This window comes from Nothobranchius furzeri, chromosome 1, assembly GCF_043380555.1.
Source record: "Nothobranchius furzeri strain GRZ-AD chromosome 1, NfurGRZ-RIMD1, whole genome shotgun sequence".
Taxonomy (NCBI): Eukaryota; Metazoa; Chordata; class Actinopteri; order Cyprinodontiformes; family Nothobranchiidae; genus Nothobranchius; species Nothobranchius furzeri.
In genome coordinates this window covers 50731647-50755050 of record NC_091741.1, presented here as the reverse complement: position 1 = coordinate 50755050, position 23404 = coordinate 50731647, and the positions used below count along the sequence as shown (strand labels likewise).

The following is a 23404-nucleotide window of genomic DNA, read 5'->3' as shown; positions in this document are numbered from 1 at the left end:
ATTTTATGTACTGCATTTACATAATTCCTGGACAGTTCACCAGCACATGGGCCATGTGTGTGTGTGTGTGTGTGTGTGTGTGTGTGTGTGTGTGTGTGTGTGTGTGTGTGTGGTGGTGGTGGTGGGGGGGGGGGGGGGGGCAAGTGGGTCTGTTATCCCAGGGGTAGGAGGGAGCTCCAGAAAAGCGATGAAAATGAACAATCCTGGTGTGTGTGTGTGCGTGTGTAACATCTAAACTCCCCAGGCAAGACGGATAGCCAGCATGCATCAGAGACCATCACACTATTTCAAACATACTAGGTGATTGTACTTATTTTTTATGTAATAAACAAGCTATTCACTACTAAGAGAAATATGTCCAAAGTGGTTCTGAGCCACGTGGACTCACAATGAAAAGTGAATTCTGCAAGATCAGTCAAAATTCTTAAACATGATGGTCACAATATTTACCACATTTAATTTAATCCTCATTCTGTCCTTTTAATTATCTAAAACAACTGCCACATATTTTTATTCTGTACTAAAATGAGAAATACTGTTCTAATTTTTTATAACGCACTTGAATCGAGAAACCTGCATATGTCCATACATATATTATTGGTATTTATGTAACCAAATTACCTAGTTTTAGTTTCATAAGTAAATCAATTTACACACAGTACAACAAAATTAATTCCTGTTTACTTTTGTGGCCCCAACCAGACTTTTATTTTGAAGGCTGGACAAGAAGCTTCCGGCCGATTCTCTGTTGTATTTGTCCACAATGATGGAGGTCTTGCAGGCCGCCAGGAGACTCTGTGGGGGAAGGGTGGGAGCAAAAAGTGAATAGCTTTCCCCCTGAAGAGACCCATTCAGTGTGGCTTATTGAGACTGGTGCATTTGACACGCAGACCTCAATGTCAATTGAATTTTCATTAAGTGTGGGAAAATAGTGAAGATGATTAATGCAAACACACTAAATAATCAGTGTTTATACAACTGGAGGTGAAGAGAAACCAGAAACAAAACACAACAATGTTTCAGATATCAGAACACACGAATGTTTGTTTTTGTTTTGCAAAAACTGTAACTGGAGACGAAACCTGCTTGTGTTGTGAGACAGATTAAACCGTTACGAGTAACTCCCTCTTCAATAGCTTAAGGGAGGAAATAAAACACAACCAAGCGTGCATAGGCACGTTTGCAGTCTCAAAGCAGCAATAATAGGCGTGCACGTGTAATAAACCAACAAGCTTTTCTTGTTTTCAATTTCTTATTCAGACATGTAATGAACAAGTTGACAGTTTTAACAAATGAGGATGACAAAGCAAACAAACAAAAACAAAACTGTTATTGAGTGACAGAGTGGCCTTTTAAGAGTCCTTTCAATTGTTTTTTACACCACAAATTAATGTTTCTCCGAACAGTTCTTACTGAGCGCACGCGTCTAGTCCCAGCTAGATCAGCGAACCCCAGAGATGACAAACAATATTCACAAACTAAGAGGCAATAAAGCCTGCCCACGATATACCAAGACTTTAATATCATCATGCCATGACGGTTGTGCGCTAAAATGTTAGGTAAAAATCTCGACAACACTGATATGTTGAATAATACAACCACACCAAAAACACTGCAGTATATATACTTTTAGAAATAACTATGCTCTCTGTGTAATTACTCTAAGATATATTGGTTGTTGTGTAGTGAGGCTGATTTGTGTTGTGTACGCTGGGAGATTGGTTTCCTCTAAAGCTCTGTCCGTCACCCCCACCCTCGTCAGTTCGTGTCCAGAACTTGTCCGTTCTGCATCACAAGGGGGGGCTCGGGGCAGAAGCCACCCAAACAAACGCGGCCCTGTTCTGTGCAGCACAGGGAGATTAAAAAGGAGCACATGGTGTCATTTTCAGCTACTGTCAAGTCACTGATTAGGAATATAATCGACTTGGCTCTGTTGTAAGCGGGAAGCTTGTTCTGCAGCGGCGTTTGGCTCCGTCAACAAGGACTAACACGTTCCTTATGTCAGAGCAACTTTAGGCTGGGGCTGTAAAATCTTCTTTTTAAAATTGAGAGAAGTAAAAATGACTTTTTGCCACAATTTTGCTAAAACCAGTAGTAATAAGTCAATAGTCCTCAAGTGGGCGACTAGTTTACTAGCAGTGTAGTGACTTGACTTGGGTTTGCTTATGATAACTTGAAACTATTTGATAGTTCAGTTCTTTGCTGCTTATTCTGTCAAACAAAAAATATTTATTTCTGTTATTAATAATAGACACAAATTTGGTCAAATGGCTTGTTTAAAACCACACTTTGCAACTTTTTCACATCTTTCAATCATTTTCTTGAACCAGTATGTGCTAAAATGACCCTTTACAGGGCTAATGAAAGGTCACTCAGAGCCCACCGCCCTCTGTGGCCAGAATGTCACACTTGCAACTTCAGAGTGGCGGGCCGCTCCCTGCTGGACTTAGTAAAGTAGAGCTGACATTCCTGGCTCTGCAGTCTGCTTCCAGCACGCTTTCTACATGTTTTAGATCATAACACAGCTGAATTGCTTGATTTAGTGATGAACCGCTCCTGTCGACACTAACGAAGGCTGGGAGACATTTCAGCTGTTAGACTGAGGCGTTAAAAAGACAAACGCACAGCGAGGAGATAAGTTTCACTTTTGGTTTGACTAACAGACACCAGGGGCTGCTAAGAGCAAGCCAAAACTGCTTAGTATCCCTTTAAGACTAAAAAGTCCAAATTTATAACTTGGGAGTGGAATGACTTGAAATTTGGTCCAATTTCTGCCATGTTGACTTGGATAAAGGGATTTAAAAGGGCCGACATCTGATGTGCCTTTTGCAGCTACTTTTTGTCACGTAGTCAGTTTAATTTGTAGGAAAACGTGAAACTCGCTGCATTTTGGCTGATGGATGTTTGCTTTGTAAAATGATTCTTCCAGTCAAGACATTAAGAAACCCTTCCAGGGATTTGGTTTCGTTTAGTTCAGTTTGTCCAACAAGGTGTTTGTGGTGTAATTGGCATGACGTCTACATCGATTCCTTTTACGATCTACCTTTTTATGAAAATTTTATTCTTAGTCTGTTTAATTTGATCTTACAACCCAGACAAAGAAAAGCTTTATAGGTAAAGACTTCTCAATTAAATCCTGGTTTTTATTAATTAATATATTTATCTGAAATTGGTTTCATCAGAAGATCATTGAAGGAGTAGTCCAAGGCCGATTCTGGTCCTTATTTTGCTCGTGTGGTCTATCTGGTATATGTAGTTCCCTTTAAAATAGGTCAAGATTAGTCTGAGTCAATGGTGGGAAAGATTTTCCATCCCTAAATGGCGACCTGATGCAAAGTTCAACACAATGACACCAGGTTCAACCTTTCAAATCGCACTGTGCAGTTCAGCAAAGTCTCTTTAAGTTCATAACTATCGCTCTTTTATCGCCAAACCGGATCCAAAATTAGAATCACCTGGTTCCAGGAGTTCAGTCTCCATGCTGTGTTAAAATAAAGTCTCTACAGCAGAGGAGCTTCAACAGGAAAAGCTCCGCGTGTCAAGATCAGGAGTCCGCTTGGTCAAAAGCTCAGTGACGAGACACTGAAAAGACAAGTTTCACACAGAGGCAGAAAAATTCCACACGGGGGAAGAGGAGGTCACTCTGTTGGCCACTGCTGACGATGGTGGTGGTATGCCTGTACATTTCTTTGTAAAGGAGGAAAAGAAACGAACCGTGATGGGAGTCACTCCAACAATCTGTCCAAAGCTCGTCCCAAATTGTTGCTCGGATCATTTCTAATAAAGTTTCTCACAAAGATCAGAATGTTTGTAATGAAACACTCTAGCAGCAGACTTTGGAACAGTGCTGCATCCTTCTGATTACGCAAAAATGATCCCAATTTAAAATGTAAAACTGCTAAAAACAACCCAGAAAAGGGTTTTCATATTGCTTCAATATTGCAAAATTTCATGGATGTGGAGATGAGACTTGGATAAAAAAAAAAAAGTTAAAATCCTCTTGAAAGTTTATCTAAAAAAGGTTATTTTAAGTGACGTTTTTGTAGCGCTGAAGAAAAACCAGGAAGCTCCACTGATGATCCGTGGACCTGCAGAGAAGATGTTGGGCATGGAGGCCGTGAGTGAAGGATGGTGGGGGTGCTCAGTGGGACTCCCCATTGACCAAGCTTCCTTCTCCCCGGGGTGAGGAGGAGCGGGAAAGGCCTCTCTCTGTGTTTTCTGACCCGGAGCCGTTCTGACTGTGGTGGTCGGCCGTGGAGGCGGAGCTGGAGGAAGTGGCGGAGGTGGACGTGGGCTTGGCCTTCTCCTTAAAGTCTGTTATGATGACCGTCAGGTCTCCAACCGTCACCTCCAGGTGCTGGGCGCTGCTCCTGTCGATGTTTTTTAATCTTGGCCTGATGAGTGGACAGAACAACAAAGGGCTTCAGATTCAACTACAAAATAAAACACTCTCTTCCCCAAGTAAATGTTGTACAGGGGTGTCCAAACCTTTCAACACAAGAGCCAAAATCATCCACTTAGTAGCTAGTAGTGGGATATTTTTATATTTCAAACAATGTAAAATTACTTTCATGGTTAATTTTTTAATTTGTTTATTATTTAAAATAAATTTCCTATCTAAAACAAAATACTTCATTATACAAATTCATGATTTTATTTGTTCAAATAAATTGTTTATTTTACTTTATTTGCCTCAAAATAATCATTAAACATAAACATAAAAACATTAATGTCTATAAGAAGTGTGACAATACATTTATTTACATTGATAATCAATCAATCAATCAATAACATGGTCATCAATCTAAAATGCAAAAAGGAATAGAATATATATTTAACAAACGCACATTTATTTTGAAAATTGCTTTATTTTGAAGTTCCACTTAAACACCATTTTCTACCTGTTTCTGCACACCACCAAGTACTACAGGTGTTGACCAGTTTAATCAATACATTTGCAGTGGTCTCTGGTCGGAATGAATGCCTTCTAAGTCAAACTCTGGGGAACAAAAATTCAGAAGCGCTTGAATCAGGAAGTACATGTCAGCTGGAGGAGAAGGTAACAGACGGCAGGTTTTGGACTCTTTTGCTGATATTTGGACATCTCGCCTCTGATTGGCAATAAGCAACGCGAGCCTAGCTTTAATTCTGTTTGCAACGTGGACATTTTATCTCCACAAATAACACAAGCCTGAATGAGATCTGCTGTGATGTGAAGTTGCTAATGCTAACGGTTAGCTTCTACTAGCCGAGACGTTCTCTGCTGTTTCCTGAATGCCAAACCAACAACCTTCCACGTCGTGAGTCAAAATAGGCGAGTCCATGAATGTTAAATGAGAATGTGACATAGATCTGTCCAGCTTTTAAATCCTAGAGTTTCACCGTCTACTATCGATAGAAAGCTAATGCAAGAGATAGGTGTAGGAGACTTTTTTCATACTCAGCCTGCATGAAACACTCTGTGACGATTATAATCAGAAAAAATCCTTAAAATATATAGTTTTCAGTGTCCCTTTTTAGCGGCATCATGACGAGCAATAAAACAGACTGGATCAATTTGACAGAATGAGATGTCAGCGAAGATCCAATCATAATCCACTGTATCAAAATAATACATTATCAAATGATAATAACGACAAAACTAGTGATTCACACCCCTAGTGTGTCTACCTGCATAAACAGCATAATGAAGTGAGAAAATACCCAAAGGGGGACAGACAATATTGCTCCGAGGGCCACACTTTGGACAAGCCTGTTCCAATACATTGTGAGTTTGTAAAGATATTGCTGTGTTTACCTCATCTTCTTGTGACTGTTCTTCTTCAGTGTTGACTCCCTTTCACTCTTGTCCCTCTCAACTCTCTCCTTCTTTTCCTTCTTGGGCTGAGATGGCAACACAAACTGCTGCGTTACCTGCTGCTGAGAGACGAGCTGGGAGACGGGGCGAGGCTTCCTGATCCGGTGGGGTAGTGAGGGCAGAGATGAATAAAGGAGACAAAGTGTGGAAGATTAATGAGAAGGAAAATCCCACACAGCACACGGCCCCTCGCTGTAACCAGGAGCCGTAGATGGTTAGACTGGTGCCATGGAAATGTTTTGAACACCAGCAGAAAGTGGTAATGGAGGCAGAATGCTTAAGGAAAAAATCCCCCGATTCAGTCATCCAAGGGACGTCCTATTTCTAGACACTCCCTACACTTTAAGGGTTATGTGTTGACAAAACTACACCTATGGAGGTACATGCAAACATGCAGTTTAAGGCATACATCAGAATGCAACTCAGCTGTGTGTGTGTGTGTGTGTGTGTGTGTGTGTGTGTGTGTGTGTGTGTGTGTGTGTGTGTGTGTGTGTGTGTGTGTGTGTGTGTGTGTGTGTGTGTGTGTGTGTGTGTGTGGTGCTCATCACAGCATTGCACTGCATTTCACTCTTCTTACAGTTGGCTGCACAAATATCAGCTTGAAGCCCAACTCATTCTGATAAACATTAGGTTGTAGCTCATCGAGTGTGACATCTCAGTGCAGGTTCAGCGCATGTGAGTTAATGGAGAAGTGATGTTGTTTGTCGTGAAAGCTCTACGTATGGACAATTTTCTTGAAATGGAATCAGCCCAAAACATCCAGATAAAAGCTTTGGGTCAATGACTTTCCAAACAATTGAAATCTCAGAATCATGAAGTTTTAGCTTAAATAAAGCTGTGTCTTCTCCAGGATGACAGTTTTTTTAAGTGTTGTACTCTTGCATTCAGTTCTTGGGAAAGTATGCAGCCAAGGTTACTAATATGACTAATAAGTTGGACACTTTATGTAACTTGCCATATTGCTGCAAAATTTGTATGGCTTCACTGGGAGAAGAATTTTTCTGTATCGTTAGCAAGAACATTTGTGAATTAAAAATATTTTTAACTCAACCACAAGAGACCAGATTTTAGACAGCTAAGGCTTCTCAACAATAGGGTTGCAGGATTTCATAATTCTCATGAATAACAATCATGCGTTGAGTTGGGAAACACTGCATTGTTTCTCCTTTACAGCCAAAGGCAAATATGGAACACCACTTTTTAAGTGGAGCCTCTAACATGAACACAAACGACCACTAGATATTTAAACTATGATCTGTGTTTACTTGGTACCTGGTAACATTTCTAAATCTATAAGCCACAGTAGCGAAGTAATAGTTTACTTCAGAACAATGTTTTTTAGATAATAGTCTTTTCTTTAGGGCACAAAAATTATAGTAAGTTTTCAGAATTATGGGAAGCCTAATGTATCTGGAATTCAAATTTTACAGTGACTGCAGTGCCAGATGTCCACCAGCAGGTGGCCGAATTTAGATTAAACTACTAAATATTTTATCTTAGAATAAGAATAAATATTGAGAATCATAACATTTATATTGATGGGAACATTTCAGATAGGAATCAAAGAAATAACTTTCAGATATTATGTAGATACCAACTGGTATTTAAATAATAAGTTACATTAAACTAATGCGACCCCAGTAGCTATAAAGGCAGAGAAAAGCTGCTAAGTGATCACGGATGTTCAAGTAAGGGCTCAGTGCACACAACAGTGTTTAATCAGTAGCGTTGATGCTTGGAAACGGAATGGAATGGAGAAATATTGCTGGATGTCACCACAGTGTGGGTGGGGGTCATTTTATAAATAATGGAGGCCAAATTTTTTATGCACGCCATACAACGCTGCAGTGTTTAGCTGTCATTCTGCCTCCTTCACTCTAAGTGGCTTTTAAAACACCACCACAATCATGTGAGTTTTGGAAGGGGTGAAAATTTGCATCTTTATAAAGTATGACCAAAAAAAGCATGTCTGAAATGAGGAATGTGATGAAAATAATTTTGTCAGTTGCATAGTTTTTATGATTGTTTTGAGTCAAAACTGAAATGCAATTGACAGAACAATTCAGTTACTATCTACAGCCTAAAGATTTAAAATTCTATAATGTCAAATTATTTCACAATTTCACCTCAAGAGCTACAAACATTTCATGACTCTCTTGGTCAGCTTGCTTCTCACACCAAACCTCCTGTCAGGAATCTTGGCGTGACCTTTGACCCAGCTCTCACCCTGGATTCTCATGTCAGTTCTCTTGTTCGCTCTTCCTCCTTCCATCTCAGGAACATTGCTAAGCTGAGTCCCATTCTGTCCCGCTCTGAACTTGAGACAGTTCTCCACACCTTCATCTCCTCACGCTTAGACTACTGCAACTCTCTTTTCACGTGTCTGAGCAGGACCTCCCTGAACCGTCTACAGGTGGTTCAGAATGCCTGTGCTCGGCTTCTGACCAAGTCCTCCAAACACACCCACATCACCCCGCTTCTCCTCCAGCTTCATTGGCTGCCAGTAAACTTCAGAGTTCATTTCAAGATCCCGGTTCTGGTCTATGGGGCCTTACATGGACAAGCACCATCTTACATTGGTGATCTTCTTAGTCCCTACACCTCCAGCAGGTCCCTGAGGTCCAGTGATCAAAGCCTACTGGTTGTGCAGCACCAGGCTAAAGACCAAAGGTGAATATCATTTGCTGCTGTGGCCCCCAGACTCTGGAACTCTTTCCCCCTGAGCCTGAGATCAGTGGACTCAGTGGTCTCCTTTAAAAAGCAGCTAAAGAATCACTTGTTCAGGCTGGCTTTTGTATGACCTTCTTCACCCCTCTCTCTTTATTCTGCTCTCCCCACCTATTCCACCTTCCTCAGGATCCACTGATTTCCCTCTTTCCTGTTCACTCTCTCTCTCTTTCTTAACATTTTTTAATCACAATTGTCTATTTTTGCTCATTTTAAATATATTTTTAAACATTTTCTAAATGCTTTTTTATATTTTTACATTTTTTGTTTTTGTGAAGCACCTCGTGATTTTTATCTTGAGAGGCGCTATAGAAATGTTACTTTCTTCTTATTCTTTTTAGAATAACTGAAACCTGGTTTATTTCTGACAGACTAACAGACACAGCTAAGTACCAGTTCTAATGGTAATTTCTCCACCCAGCATCAATGTCTGCAGTCTTAACGCTCATTCATTATGCAGCTGGTTTATTTATGCATGAACGTGGTATTTTTTCTGTATGAAAAACTTTCAGAAACACACACAAATATGCATTTGCTGCACTAAAAGATGAGCACAATTCAAAAGCGGGTCTAAGTGAAAATGTTTCGTCTTCAGAGACACACTAGAATCAAGCATCAACACATCCACCGAGGTGCATTTATGTGCGCTACTGCACACATGCATGCATACAAAAGTAAAAGCAAAATCAAACACACACACACACACACACACACACACCAGTGAGCAGATGACACAAGGCCCTGTTAGGGGTCCTGTTTATAAATGGAGCTAAGAATGAAAGAAAACCTGTTTCATAACTCAACAATGTCACTCAACCATGCCTTATGATTTTAACAAAAGGCCTTTAAACATATGAATGTATCAGAATGTTGTAATTACATTTATCTAACTGTTCTGTAAACCATGGCTTTGTAAAACATAAATGTCCCTGTGTGATTGTCAAACCTAATCAAAGGGGTGGGAACAAAGATAAAGAGACCACTTTAAAAGCACATGACCCAACAGGAACTATCTGCAGAAATGGTTTGGGCACTCAGACAAGTAACATTGCAGATTTTTAACTAAAATAAGCTTTCATGGGTGAAGTTTATTTTCACTGACTAGTGGTGAAAATGGTCAGCTTTTTATTCAAAGCTGTTGTTAATCGGTTCTGGGGTGACCTAATTTTGGACCCAGCATCAAAGAGACTCTTTTCGGTGCCTTCACAGAACTAAATGTGTTGTACGGCTAGAATGAAATGCAAATGGGTTTGGTGGCCTATATAACTGTCTGATAAGGAGATGGTGAGATACGCTCATCTGTCTGACTTGGCAGCAAGATGCTGCAAAACCGCTGACATTCATTTCTTATAATTCAAATTAAGGGTCATCACTTCTTGAAATTTTCAGGGATTTTGTAATACTTAAAATGCTGTTTTAACCAAATGTAATGCTCTTCTACTTCAGACTGCTGCAAAAGGATCAACCAGCTTCCATAAATAAATAAATAAATGCACTCAAAAAACAAAGTGGCTAAGTGTTGTATAATCTCCTTTTGTTTGTGCTCAACAAATTTAGTTTGAGTAATCACACAGCAAATTACTTCTGCTCACTAAAGCAGTAAATCTGAATCTAGTTCAAAATACAATGATGAAAATGTGAGTTAAATAATATCCATGAGCATTAAGAGCAACTGTCAACATATTTTGTTAATCCAATCCGTGTTTATTACAGAGTTGGCTCAGTAACCTGTTGAAACATGAGGCAGACGAGCTACTATTCTGACGAGGCTGAGCAGCAAGTCCAGAGCTGCCCCTTTTAACCCAATCATATGGCGTTTATCCAACCACTTAGGGCTTTTTACTCGCCTCTCTTTGGACGCCGAGTATGCGTCTGCCTGTGTTTTTTGATTCCAAAAAGAATTTCTGCACACGATACAATGACCTGTTCCATCCGACGTTAATACGGAGTGTTGAAAAGTTTGTTAAAGTTTGCTGCACTCATGCCATCAGATCTATAAGAGGTTATTAAAAAAAGAATTCTAGAAACATGAATAGCCCTGTAAAAAAGGTATGTGCACTTTTACCTGCTGCTTCTTGCTTCTTTTTGTTAAAATGAAAACTGCTTTAGCATATTTAGAGAACAAGTTAGCTTAAAACTTTTATTTCATGCCTCTTAACCTTCACACATAAGCTATGAATATATTGTGAAGCTTATATAATTTTATATAATTATTATTTTTAATAATGTGGTTTTCTTACATTTGTCTAAAAACCTCGGCTAATAACACGGCAGCACCAAAAGCATCCACGAGACCATCTGGTTGTCGGTCTTGCTGAACTGCTGCACTTCCCTGGGTCCTCCATTCATTACACACGTGTGTATTTAGCAATAAAAACACCACCAGTGTGAGAGGTTCTCCACTCAATAATAAAGAAGAAGAAACAGCCGGCTGTTACCACTTTAGAGCAAACTACTCCCAAAAAGAAAAACACCATTTGAAGTCACGGACCACAAAAGATGTTTGTACCTATAAAACGGTGACTGGTGTTTAGCACTCTCTCCTTTCCGGTTCAGGTGGATGCGGATTCGGTGAAAATACCAATGGGGAGGGGTGAGTGTTCCATGACCGTGTTCACGTTCAAAACCTAGCTTGTTTACAGATTTGCTATAACAGCTTTAAATGTTTCAGATGAGTGATCAGACAAAGATCACCTGAGTTAAAATTGACGGTTGACTGTATGTGATAACTGGTAATGAGTACATTATATTTGTCCCACTCTTCTTTAGCATGCTCTATTACAGTTGTCCTCGGAACTCAGACTTTTCGAGCAGGAAATGACGTAACGGACTCGTTTTGCGTTCCAGCTTCCAACTCGGAAAAAATGGATGCCACCAGTGTTGTTGAGTAGTAAACCAAAAGAATTATATAAGTAAGTATTCTCAGCTTCTAAATGATAGTGACACACATGCCCTTTGACAGTCGCCACATACAACTAGAAAAACATTACAAATCAAATGTAAAAGTAACGCCGGGAAAAGTAAAAACCATAAACAACGGTCAATTTTGGCAGCAATGTAAAAAAACATTTACAACGTAATTATTGATAACAATACACAACTTACCGGTGCTGTTAAATAGCAAAAAAGAAAGAAAAACTAGCATATTAATGAGAAAAAATTATACACGATAACTACTTCCTGGTAGCACTGGGTGCAGCCATCTTTAAATTTGGGATTCCGAGGTCTTCTGAAACCTACGAGCTCGCAGCTCGGAAGTCCGAGTTCATTGCATCATTTTTAGCAAACTTATCTTGGAGAAGCACACCATAAATGCTGCTATACTCGATCATTTTCTAGCATGATCTGTTTAAGGTCAAAAGTCAGAAATTCTACTTTAGGATTCTCAATTACAGGAAGTGATAGTTCCTAAAATAGCGGAGCAGCCCCAAACCATCACACTACCACTACCATGTATGACTGCATGATGTCTTTGATGTAAAGCTAGTTTTACTCTAGATGTAATGGACAAGCATCTACCAACAATTTTCACTTTTGTCTCCTCAGTTCACAGAATATTTCTCTTTAAGTCTTGGTGCTCATCAATGCGTTTAGTTTTTGTTTGAAAATGTGAGACGTGGTGTTTTTGGTAAGCAATTGTTTCCACTCTCCAATGGAGATGTTCTGTATCTTAAACTTAAAAACAAGTGAGGTCTGCAGATCTTTACATGGTTCTGGTTTTTTTTGTTCTTTATTTTCTCTAGAAAGTGGTGTGATGTGTTGCGTTTTGAGATCTTTTAGCTTACTCCATTTCATCAGACAGGTAGTCAGCTAGCTGCTAATGTAAACCATAAGTGTGAGAAAAATGCCCAAACCTTTCACAACACTTATTATTTTTGCTTTAACTCGCTCCTCACACTTTAAAGTCGCAACCTAAAAGCAAGCTTGCTTCAATCGGCTGAATGTGGGCTTTAAAAAAAAAGAAGTGCAGCCACTGAACCGTCACATTTCAGACAAAGAACTCTGGCTGACTCCATCTCGACCATGCCACACACACACACACACACACACACACACACCATCTTGCTCCTGTGACCTTTTGCACTCCACTCCCCCCTTCTGATACACTCACTGACCTCGCACTCATCTTCCACTGCTGTTGTTACTGAAACACATGCCAGCTGATGCTGACTGGCTCATTATAGGTAAGTGGATGTCTGCAGATAACAGACTTGACAGACATGCAGTATTTTTAACTTTCATAAAGAAACCAAATTGGTATAATCTAAGCTTTGAAAGGTCAGAGCTCTATGCCTCCAGGGTTTAATGTGATTAGACCCAAACACGATGACCATTTTACTCTTGCATCGTTGTCCTGTGATCAACAATTATCTCAAATTTCACAAACCAGGTAGTTTATGTTTCAAGGAAAGATTCATTTGTGGCTTGTTTCTTTCAATTTATGTTTAAAAAAGCTTCTAAAATGTGTATTTCTGGAAATACAAAGATAATACTAAAACATCTTGTTAATACAAAACACTAGATAAGAAAAATAGCATTGCAACATATTGACAGATAATCTCACTCACTCGTTTTCTCAACCGCTTACCCGGAGTAGGGTCACTGCGAGGGCGTAGTGCTTTTCTCAGGGGGTCCTGCCATCATTATATGTACGTTGTGTGTAATGTAATTTAGAGATTTTATAACTATGTCATGGGTATTTGTTGTCTCCCAGACACTTCTTCTGGTCACTGAACGCCACACTTTACATCTCACAGCAAGCCTCCTGGTCCTCCGAATGGATTCGACTGCCATACTTCAGCAGAATAAAAATCATTAATGTTACTTTGGACTCTTGGCACTGATCAGAGACCTCACTCACTGCAGATATAAGATGATGTCTTAGCAAAGTCCTGAAAAGCTGAATTTGTATGGAGACACAACTGAGAAGACTGAACCGTCATATCTCCCAGTCAATTCCCCCTTCCCAGAAACTACCTAACAATGGAAACACGCCTGTTACTGGTCTAGAACCAATTTTAGTTTCAAGCCGTTAAAATTTCAAGCATCTTTAAAGCCCTTTTAGAACCTTGAAAATAACATTTTAAAATTCAAGGATTTTTAGGCACCAGGTAAAATGTTGATTTTCTTCCCAACATATTGGTGTTGTGCTGATCCTAAATCAGCTGTTAAAAAGATGTGCTTTTATTTTCAGTCCATTACGTTGAACATATCCATCTCCACACAAACCTGAATACTTCCAGAATGTTCCTGGAACACATCTACCATCTGATGAAACATGGCATCTTGCTTCAAAAGGCTGGAAATGTATATCTCCTCTCAGTGGGGAACCTTTGGTCGTTTTACTAATATTAACTGTTGACTTGCTAAATGAGCTGAATCTCCTCAGAGTTCTGCAGATGTTTGGGTTATGCGGGTCGCCGAGTACATTGCATGATGAGCAAACAGCCCACAGGACAGCGGGTGGTCTGCAAATATGCACCAGAGTGTGCGCTTATAAACAAATCTCATCTTGCTCTATGATGATTGTGAGGCTGTTGTGAAATTGCTTATTTTACACCCTGTTGATCATCCTCAGTTCAGGTGCATGAGTGTGTATCTACTTTTTGTTTTTGCTCAGCAGGTTGAGTTCTGCTCCTGGGAGCTCCTCCAACTCGATGATTAATGTCTTACCCTGCCTGGACATGCTAACCTTCCGTGTGTGTAACAGACAGATGGCGGCTTTCGGCCTCTTGTGGTTTCTGACACCTTCTACAGCCCACTGACCACACTGCTGCCTTCTCCTCTCTCACAAACACACACAGAGAGCCATGTCATGCATCAGAGTCACTGCGGTAATTACAGGCTTATCACGCAGTCAAAATTTGAGCCACAGTGATGTGATAACTCCCAGTTTCATTGTCTGTGTATGCTTTATGTGCTCCGTGAGCATTAATACCAGAAACCCACACAAGCAGTGCAATCTCTGACAGCTACTGCAAAATTTAATCGTTTAACCATTCAGGAAAACGCTGCCTTTGAAACTTCATTCAAGAAAATGATCCGTTCCTAAAAATTGCATGTGATTTTTTTTTCTTTGTTGCAGGGATTCTTTTGACCTACTTCAATCCAGATGCATTCACTCATCTTCTTAACTAATTATTGTTGTAAGGGTTGCTGGGAGACGGCTCCCATTTCCAGCAGCAGTTGCTGGTGAGAGAAGGGGGAACACACTGGATGTTAACCCTTTAATGTTATTTGAGAAATATTAACATACTTTTTTCAAAAAATGAGTGCAAATTTTTAAAGATATTTTATACGAAAAAAATAAAAATAATGATGCATTAAAATCAACATTGTCATCTATTGACATTTTCAAGGGTGTGATAATTAATTATGTAAGTTTTCATATTATGGCTAATAGGCCAATATAATAAATGGCGTTAAATGTGATAATGTACAATCAGCTTAAAAGCTGTAAAGATCATCAGTTTGAACCTTTTTAAACAATAAAAATATATAAAAAATAAATATTAAACACTTTTTGAAAATTAAAAATTAGAGTTGGACAATATATCGGCATCAGTATCGGTATCGGTCCGATAAAAAAATAAAAAATTAAAAAACGGGCCGATATTATCAACCGATATTTTTTCCATCTGGTCACCATTTGTTTGCCTGCTTCAGAGGGTGAGAGGTGATGTGTATTTGTTTATTCAAGTCTCAGTGAATGTAATCATCTTAGAACTGTAAATGTGTGTGGCGTGTGTGCATGATAACATAAATTCAGCTTTAATATTCTTCATTTTATACAAAATCTGCTGATTTTAGAAGCATTAATGTCAGCATATCCATCCATCCATCCATTTTCTGAACCCGCTTTGTCCATGTAGGGTCGCAGGGGGGGGACTGGTGTCTATCTCCAGCGGTCAACGGGCAATCAGGCGGGGTACACCCTGGACAGAGAGCCAGTCCATCGCAGGGCAACACAGAGACACACAGGACAAACAATCAAGCGCACACACTCACACCTAAGGACAATTTAGACAGACCAATCAACCTAACAGTCATGTTTTTGGACTGTGGGAGGAAGCCGGAGCGCCCGGAGAGAACCCACGCATGCACAGGGAGAACGTGCAAACTCCATGCAGAAAGATCCCAGGCCGGGAATCGAACCCAGGACCTTCTCGCTGCAAGGCAACAGCTCTAACCACTGCGCCACTGCGCAGCCCTGTCAGCATATCGATATCAGCAAATAATGGGTATCGGCCATAACAGTGATCTTAACATCTGATACCGGTATCGGACCAAAAATTTCATATCGGTGCATCATTAATAAAAATGCAGTTTTAGAAAACAAAGTTTTATTAACCTTCTTTCAAAAGTGTTACAGAACAATAAAAGCGAATCCAGCCAGTCACCAGGGGATAGAAACGACTCTGAGGTGTTAGTTTCTACAAGCTGCGTAATTTCTGTAATCAATATGGAAAATAAGGACAATCAAAAACACTGCATGGGGATCAACATTGGTTGCATCATGAACGCTTATGCACACACACCATGTCTGATATGAAGATAAAAGGCAATTTGTGAACATTGGTGACCATTTTCTAGCACAGGAAATGGTAGAGATGTTCAAACTGGTGAAAATGTTATATGAAAACCCTTATTTATTTCATTAAAAAAAATCTAATTTTAAATGCTGTTTTTGCTCAGATCTTTCAGATGACAATCACTAAAATAAATATAATGTATAACAATTTTTATTTACAAAAATGTTAAAAATATTCCAATTAAAGAAGCCTTTTGTTGCTCGTTCCTACTGGCCAAACATTACAGCCGTGGGGATGTATCTGTATCTGCTCTCAGACAGCTTGCCAGGTTGGTTGAATCAGGCGTGATGAGAGCTCTGTGGTGTGGTTGTCTTTGGTTCACCTTTGTGAACACCCCTGCTCAGAAATGCCTGCAGCCGCTGCATCTTAAACAATAAATGCTTTGGTGCAGCAGTCAAATCTGTAATGGAAATGAAGGCTAAACTTTGTGGAAGTGGAAGCAAAATGCATAGATTACAGAGTTGCAATCATCAAACTCAAGTACTGAGTTTGATGCTTTTTTTAGGAAGCACGACAGAAATTGTTACAACAAAATTATTTCAGCATGCTTATCCTTGAAAGTAATTAAACACTGTTTTGCTGTAGATCATTGGTTTTATTAACCTTTGGAAGACTTTCTAACGGGTTTGTCCACCAACAGCAGCAAAGCTCTGAAATCCATTCCTTTGCAGCAGATGTAAAGAAATGGCTCGATGCTTCACCAAGCACAATCCACACCATCACTAGCGCTCAGAACAACACAAATCTTCCTTACTACGCCGATGTGCTGTGAAGAAACTTCTCATTAGGGCTGAACGATTTCAGGAAAAAATTGAGTTGCAATTTTTCTAGCAGAAATTTCGATTTCGGTTCAATTTACGATTTTCTGCAAACAAAGGTCCAACACTAGCCTGCCAAGCCATCCTGTAGACTAAGTGAAAAGATGGTCTAGATTCTAATCTAGCACAACAAATCATTCATATTAATATTTACTATTTAATCATACAATAAAAACAGTTAAAGCTATTTATAATTTCTCCCATTATTGTCTTTGTTTTTTATGTGTTTGTGAAGCAACTTGTGCTTGTGATTTTTATCTAGACAGGAGCTTGATAAAAACATGTTCTACTCCAAAAATGCATGGAGGAAATCTGTCGGTAGAAATAGCTTTTAAATGTATTAAATAAAAAAGGCACACAGTTTTCGCTGCATTACCAAGGCAAGCTGGCTGCACGTTTTTCGAAGCCGTCTGATAGTTTTTCCTCACTATTGCACCAAAATAAAAGAAAATACACTAAATGTTTGCATGCAAATAATTCCAAAAATTTGATACACAGTTTTTGAATATCGAAATAATATTGCAGGAAAATATATTGCTATATATTGCCATATCTATATTTTCTTACGTCCCTAAAAGAAATACTTATGTAACATATAACAATAAAATTAAAGTGCTATGTAAGTTCATAATCTTTAACTCATTATTCAAACATCCCTGTACCCTTTGGACTTTATTTTCCCCAGTCAGGTTTAGGGTATGCTTCTATATGTTCTAACACTTGGTTTGACTAATGAAAGAGTACTTCAAAAATGTTCAAAGATCTAATTCAAGGTGTACAAATCAATTGCACCATCTATCTGTTTCACTAAATCTACACTCAGCCAACATTCCTATATTCTAAGAGACACAGAGAAGACTAACTGGAATAGATACACACAGTAAAAGGTCTTTATGTGTAAATCTTTATCTTTTCTGCTGCCATGAGGGTCTCTACTGCCTCCCTAGGCACTAAAAACATCAATAGACCAACCATTTGTTTTCTTTCAAAGCTAAGGCTAACACTACTACTTCATGTTCAATGGTTAGGTCCCAGCAACAATGGTGTGCCGATCCCTTTGAAGCAGACCGTTTTTGTCTCAATTCCGCAGAATCATTTGTATAGCGTGGGTTGGTATTTTTGTCAGTGTATTAAATGATAAATGATAAATGACCCGCACTTGCATAGCGCTTCTCAGAGTAAGGACTCCAAAGTGCTTTACACTACAGTGTATCATTCATCCATTCACACACACATTCATACACTGGTGGTGATGAGCTACGATATAGCCACAGCTGCCCTGGGGCGCACTGACAGAGGCGTGTACATGTACATCTAAGTCAATCTAAGCCTTTATTCTTGTTTACATGTAAGAAAACCAAATTATTGAATGAATTGCGTTCCACTCCACCACGGAAGCTGGCGACGCGCACCCTTTCATGTCGTATTCTTCTGGTTAGTCTATAGCAACACAAATTGTACAAAATGCAGGAGGGAGTGAAGCAGACAGAATAAAAACAGGATATGCACAATGGCCAAAGGAATGGACAAAAACGTTGCTGCATGGCTTATTTGGTACGTGCTGTACTGTTTGATGGTGTTGCACGTGTTACATTGTGTCGATGATATTATCAGAAGATGTTTTCCGCTGTCTCGTCACTTCGTAAGTGTCCAACCAGTACCAGCTCAGCTAAGCTGTTTACATGGAGATAAATTTGGTTTCCAACCACATTGTGTGGGTACTTCAGCTCAATTAGAACCAGTACACCTTCAGCCAGGCCAACGTGTTTACATGGATTTAAAAAATAAAAACCCGACTGCAGTCAATTTAAAACAATAGTTTGGGTTTCTGATGTGCATGTAAATACTGATTGAGAACCTCAGATAATACACAGAATAATTAACCAGCTAAGTTATTCTGATGGAGAGAGTTGTGCCCACCGTCTATGGCAGGTCAGCATAGATGAGGGAGATGGAAGTACTTCTAAATAATGACTTTTGTGTTTCTGCATGTTGTGGAGTAATTAACGCTAACGATTAGCTTCCACTAGCTGAAACTATGCTATCGCCTGGCCGCTAAATGAACACGGCCTTCCCCTTTCACAAGTCAAAATGAGTGAGTCTCTGAATGCTAATTTACAGTAGATCTGTGTGGCCTTTTCTGACCTGAACGTTTCCTCGTCTATTTTCTATCAGCTGTTAATGCATAAAATTAGTTTAGAAGTGACTGATGTAATTTTAATAATTAGGTGAAAAAAATTATTCATAATTGAACTTCCCCTTTAACTATAACGCTGTTAGTAGAGAAACATGAATGTGACCCGTAATTTCCTATTTTTAACATGACAGACACCCAGCCAGTTATGGGATGGGTAGGCGTGGCCAGCAATGGCTTATTTGCCTAAAGTGACAGAGCCCTGAAAGGACTCATTGTGGAGGGTACTGAAAATATCAAGAATAAAGCTGTCGATTGCTTAATGGGAGTGTTTTTTGCGAAGAAAATGAATGAACATTTTTGTAAAGTCCATAGAACTGTTATTACTTTTTTCAAACAGTCACAATCCCCTTTAAAAGTGAACTGTAAAAACCTCATGTGGGATACACTCATCTCTCTGCCACGACTCACAATCTCTATTTTTACACAATCCGACGTCTCCAGCATGCTCCTTGTTGTCTTCTCTCTATGAAGGATTTTGACTGAAAGACTTACTGCAGGATTCATTCAGTTCAAACATCTAAATTAGCATCACCTGCATCAGATTGTTTTGCAGTTGTATAAAATTTAGAGGAAATTTTAAACGGAATCTGATTAATAGGGGAATGGGAAAATAATTAGTTTTGACAGGCCACTGTTCTGATCAGATTTCATGTAAGATAACACTTTTCCAGCTTTTTATTTCAGCATCACTCCAAACAGAACATCTTTGAGGCTTGGATCGTTAGGAAAACAAAACAAACCTATGAAGGATCTCCTTGAAATACAGAAAAATTGATGTTGACTTACTGGAATACATTTAGAGATCAGATAGATTATTCCAGCACCACATATGCTAAAAAAGGCAGAACTGCTGCCCAGTTTCTGCTGTAAACATCATACAAGGACTGAGAGGGTGAGTTTTAGCAAAAGCATGAAGAACAGATGACGTCTAAACAGCTGAATGCTGACAGCTTCTCAGCCAGCCAGAATAGTTTGCGCTTGTCTAGGTGGAGCCAATGAAAACCTGCACATCAGTCATTCTGTCGGAAATACGCCCTGGGATAAGATCAACTCCAGGAGGGAGAAAGAGACAGAAAGGGAGCAAACAGCAATCAGAGAGATAATGAACACAAACAAGACAGAACTAATAGAAACATGATCAGGGTCATTGTGCTAACTTGCACAGGAACATCTCCCTGGTGGCTCTGACCTCAGATAAGCTCTGTGTAATGTAGTATTTAGCAGCAACAATTCCTGTGATAGCTTTTATTCTAGGTGTCGAGCAGAAGACTAAACTCTGTAAAACACCTTTGCTTTTCTCAAACACATTCTAATCCAGAACAAGTCATAATGGATGCAGTAGGAGGTCTTCAAGGTCTCACGGTCCTACAGCCACAGTGAGGGACAATAATCATCAAAAAGCGTCTCTAAGTAACCACACTGCTGCAGCGTGACCTCCATTTGCACTGCTTGTTTTCAAAATCTTGCAAGCAAGATGAAATGTCTCTCCGACATTTTCATAGCAGTCGTAATATAATTAGACTGCATGATATGTTGTCTCCACTAGGCAGCTTTAATTAAATACTGTAAGCTTGCAGTAGAGGAGCAGTATGTGCATTTTAGATTTCATTTGCAGAAATGACTGCAGGTTTGCAGCAACATTAATTTGACTTAGAAGCTGAATCAGTAGGACATCAACAGAACAATTAGTCAACCAACACCTCTAATAATAAAGCCCAGGTGCTCCGACGTATGCCTGCTTCTGTCAGAATCACAGGCATCCTCCTTTCAATCAGCTGCCAGCTCTGGACCCCTGCAGCAGATCATCTTACCACATCACAGAAATCCTGGCTGCAAGATCTGCTAAACCTCACCTTCATAAAACATTCATCTTCATGTCTGAACAGAAAAAAGAACACATTCTGTTGCCCAAAAGGACTCTATGCTTTGGTGTCATGTTATTACAGTTCGATAAGCCGATTTAAGCCACTGTATCAGCTGCTGTGGGACACTTCCTCTAAGAATCACATGCCCCTGTCAAGCAATAATTCATCAATTCGCAGTAATAGCAGAGTCATGCTTATTTAGCAGCCAGCGTTGGAATTTGCTGAGACCCACATTTATATTCTGCATGTTGTTTGCCCTTTACTATCTTTCCTGCTCGCTTAGAAATCCACTTATCTGCTGTGTTTGGTCACAAACAGCTGTGGCCACCTGTGTGGCTTTATGATGTGTTTTTTGCTGCAGTGCTATAGGCCTAATCTCGTTTGTGTGTGCATGTGAATTCATGCATATCCTCATGCAAGAGCACAACCATACTAATAGGAGTACGTTTGGGAAGACAGGAATTTTTGACATAAAACAAGACCTCCTCACAGACATTTTCTAAATTCGTCACTCAAGCAGAAATCTCACTCGTGTGTACTTGCCAACTTTCATTAAATATATATATATATATGTGTGTGTGTCCAGATGGGGAGGACAAAGGAAGTGACAATTTTAGGTGTCATGAGGGATTCAGACAAGTTCTTGGCAGAGCTGAAGCGTCCTCAACCATCAACGCTCAGTTGCACAAAACGGTGAAGAGTGTGACAGCAGCGTGACTTAAACTAAACCCAACCCATTTGTGTGTTTTATATGTGTGTTTGTGAAGAAAAGTGCAGGCGGTCATGTTGAAAATTTGCATGATTGGCGCATCTGGGCATGAGTGCGTGCATGTGTTTGCCCCTCTGACAGCCGGCTGATTAAGCTGTTGCATAGTAATGAGCTATGGCTGTCTGTCTGGCAGCTGCTCTGAGAACCTCTTTTCACAACTCCCCCTCGCACGCACAAAGAAATGAAACAGAATCGTTAAACAAACACAACCGTAAAAGATACCACAAATGCCACCGATCGTTACTGTTGCTTAATCTTTGGGAAAAGTTGCACTACTGCAGAGGAGAGTGTGGTGATGCTTTACCCTTTCTGTTTTTCTCCTAATAACTGCCAGTCAGAAATAAGTGTAAGTTTCTGTTTGAAGTCACAGACGTCAGAGGAAATATCACAACAGAGCAGCAATTGTGCAACTTTTAGTGAAAGCCAGGTCATGTGCACCTCTCTGGGAGGCATCCACTCCTTGCCATCTATTACACATATCTATCTCCAGGGAAACTAATACATGTGTGAAAGAAAAAAGGATCAATGCACTTCTAAGGAAAAGTGTAGTGAATTTACTAATTTAGTCAATGTCTCACATTTACATAAAGTTAATAATAGTACCTTTTAAAATATGTACACAAATAACCATAAAAACGTGTTAGTTGCTGAAAAAAATACTTAAGATTTAAGGCAAATTTATCAGAAATTACTTAATTGTCTCATGGTATGAGAATGAATTAGAGAGGAAAAAGGCAATCCTGACAAAGTGCCGGGGGGGGGGGGGGGGGGGGGGCTAGGGACCCCCTTCATTGGGTCTAGTTAATGCCAAACACACGAAAGGTAATGCATATCCGTCGCCTTACCTTGTTGATGTCCCCTTCCTGACATCACACATCATGCACTTAAAAGCCTCTGCCGTGTTCTTGTAAGTGCACACGCTGCAGTCCCAAAACCCCTCGTCGGAGGGCTTCGGTTGACGCTTCGGCCTTTAAAGACAATAAATGTAAAAATAAACAGAAAAAAGGAGGGAATCATTAGGCGAAGAGAGGGGAGATGTACGGGGAAGGAGAGGAGAAGAGACACGAGAGTTCGGCTCTCCTCCGAGGAGGCTATCGACGGCAAACATCTGCCTATAGGATTTAGGAAATCATCTGCGAGCGCGCGGTGATCTGACACTGTAATTACCGATGAGGTCGTTACACCCGCGCGCGGGTACACCGCACGCGCTCATATACACATAGCACAGAGCGCGAGACCGTAGAGAAAACCCTTTTTTTCTCTTCCTCTCCCCAGTGCGCTTTCTTGTGTCCGCTCCCCTCCCCCAGGTAAAATATTTACGACACACTCGCGTGGCACTTACCTTGTGGGGCTTCTCTTGTCGCCCATGCCAGACCAGGGTTTATTTGGAGGAGCTGAGACGAGCAGAAGTCTGGTTATTTCAAATTATTTTAGCAAAGAAGCGGTCCGCCTTTGCCGCTCGGCTTCCAGCTGTCGTGGAAACTCCGCTTGGGAAATACGCACGTGACTCCGCGTGGCCAATCAGAGGTCGGGTTACTTCCCGAGGCTGACATTCCTCATCATGAATCAATGACCCCTT

The 23404-nt window shown here is 40.0% G+C and overlaps 1 protein-coding gene across 1 annotated transcript; it reads right to left on the bottom strand.

Moving 5' to 3' along the window:
* Positions 1-956: 956 nt before the first annotated feature.
* yaf2 (YY1 associated factor 2) lies at positions 957-23347 on the bottom strand. Its single transcript, XM_015957832.3, has 4 exons — positions 23168-23347; positions 22671-22793; positions 5798-5953; positions 957-4394 (listed from the first exon to the last, which is right to left on the bottom strand). The coding sequence occupies exons 1-4, from the start codon at positions 23191-23193 to the stop codon at positions 4142-4144; spliced, it is 558 nt and encodes a 185-aa protein (XP_015813318.1). The 5' UTR covers positions 23194-23347; the 3' UTR covers positions 957-4141.
* Positions 23348-23404: the final 57 nt, after the last annotated feature.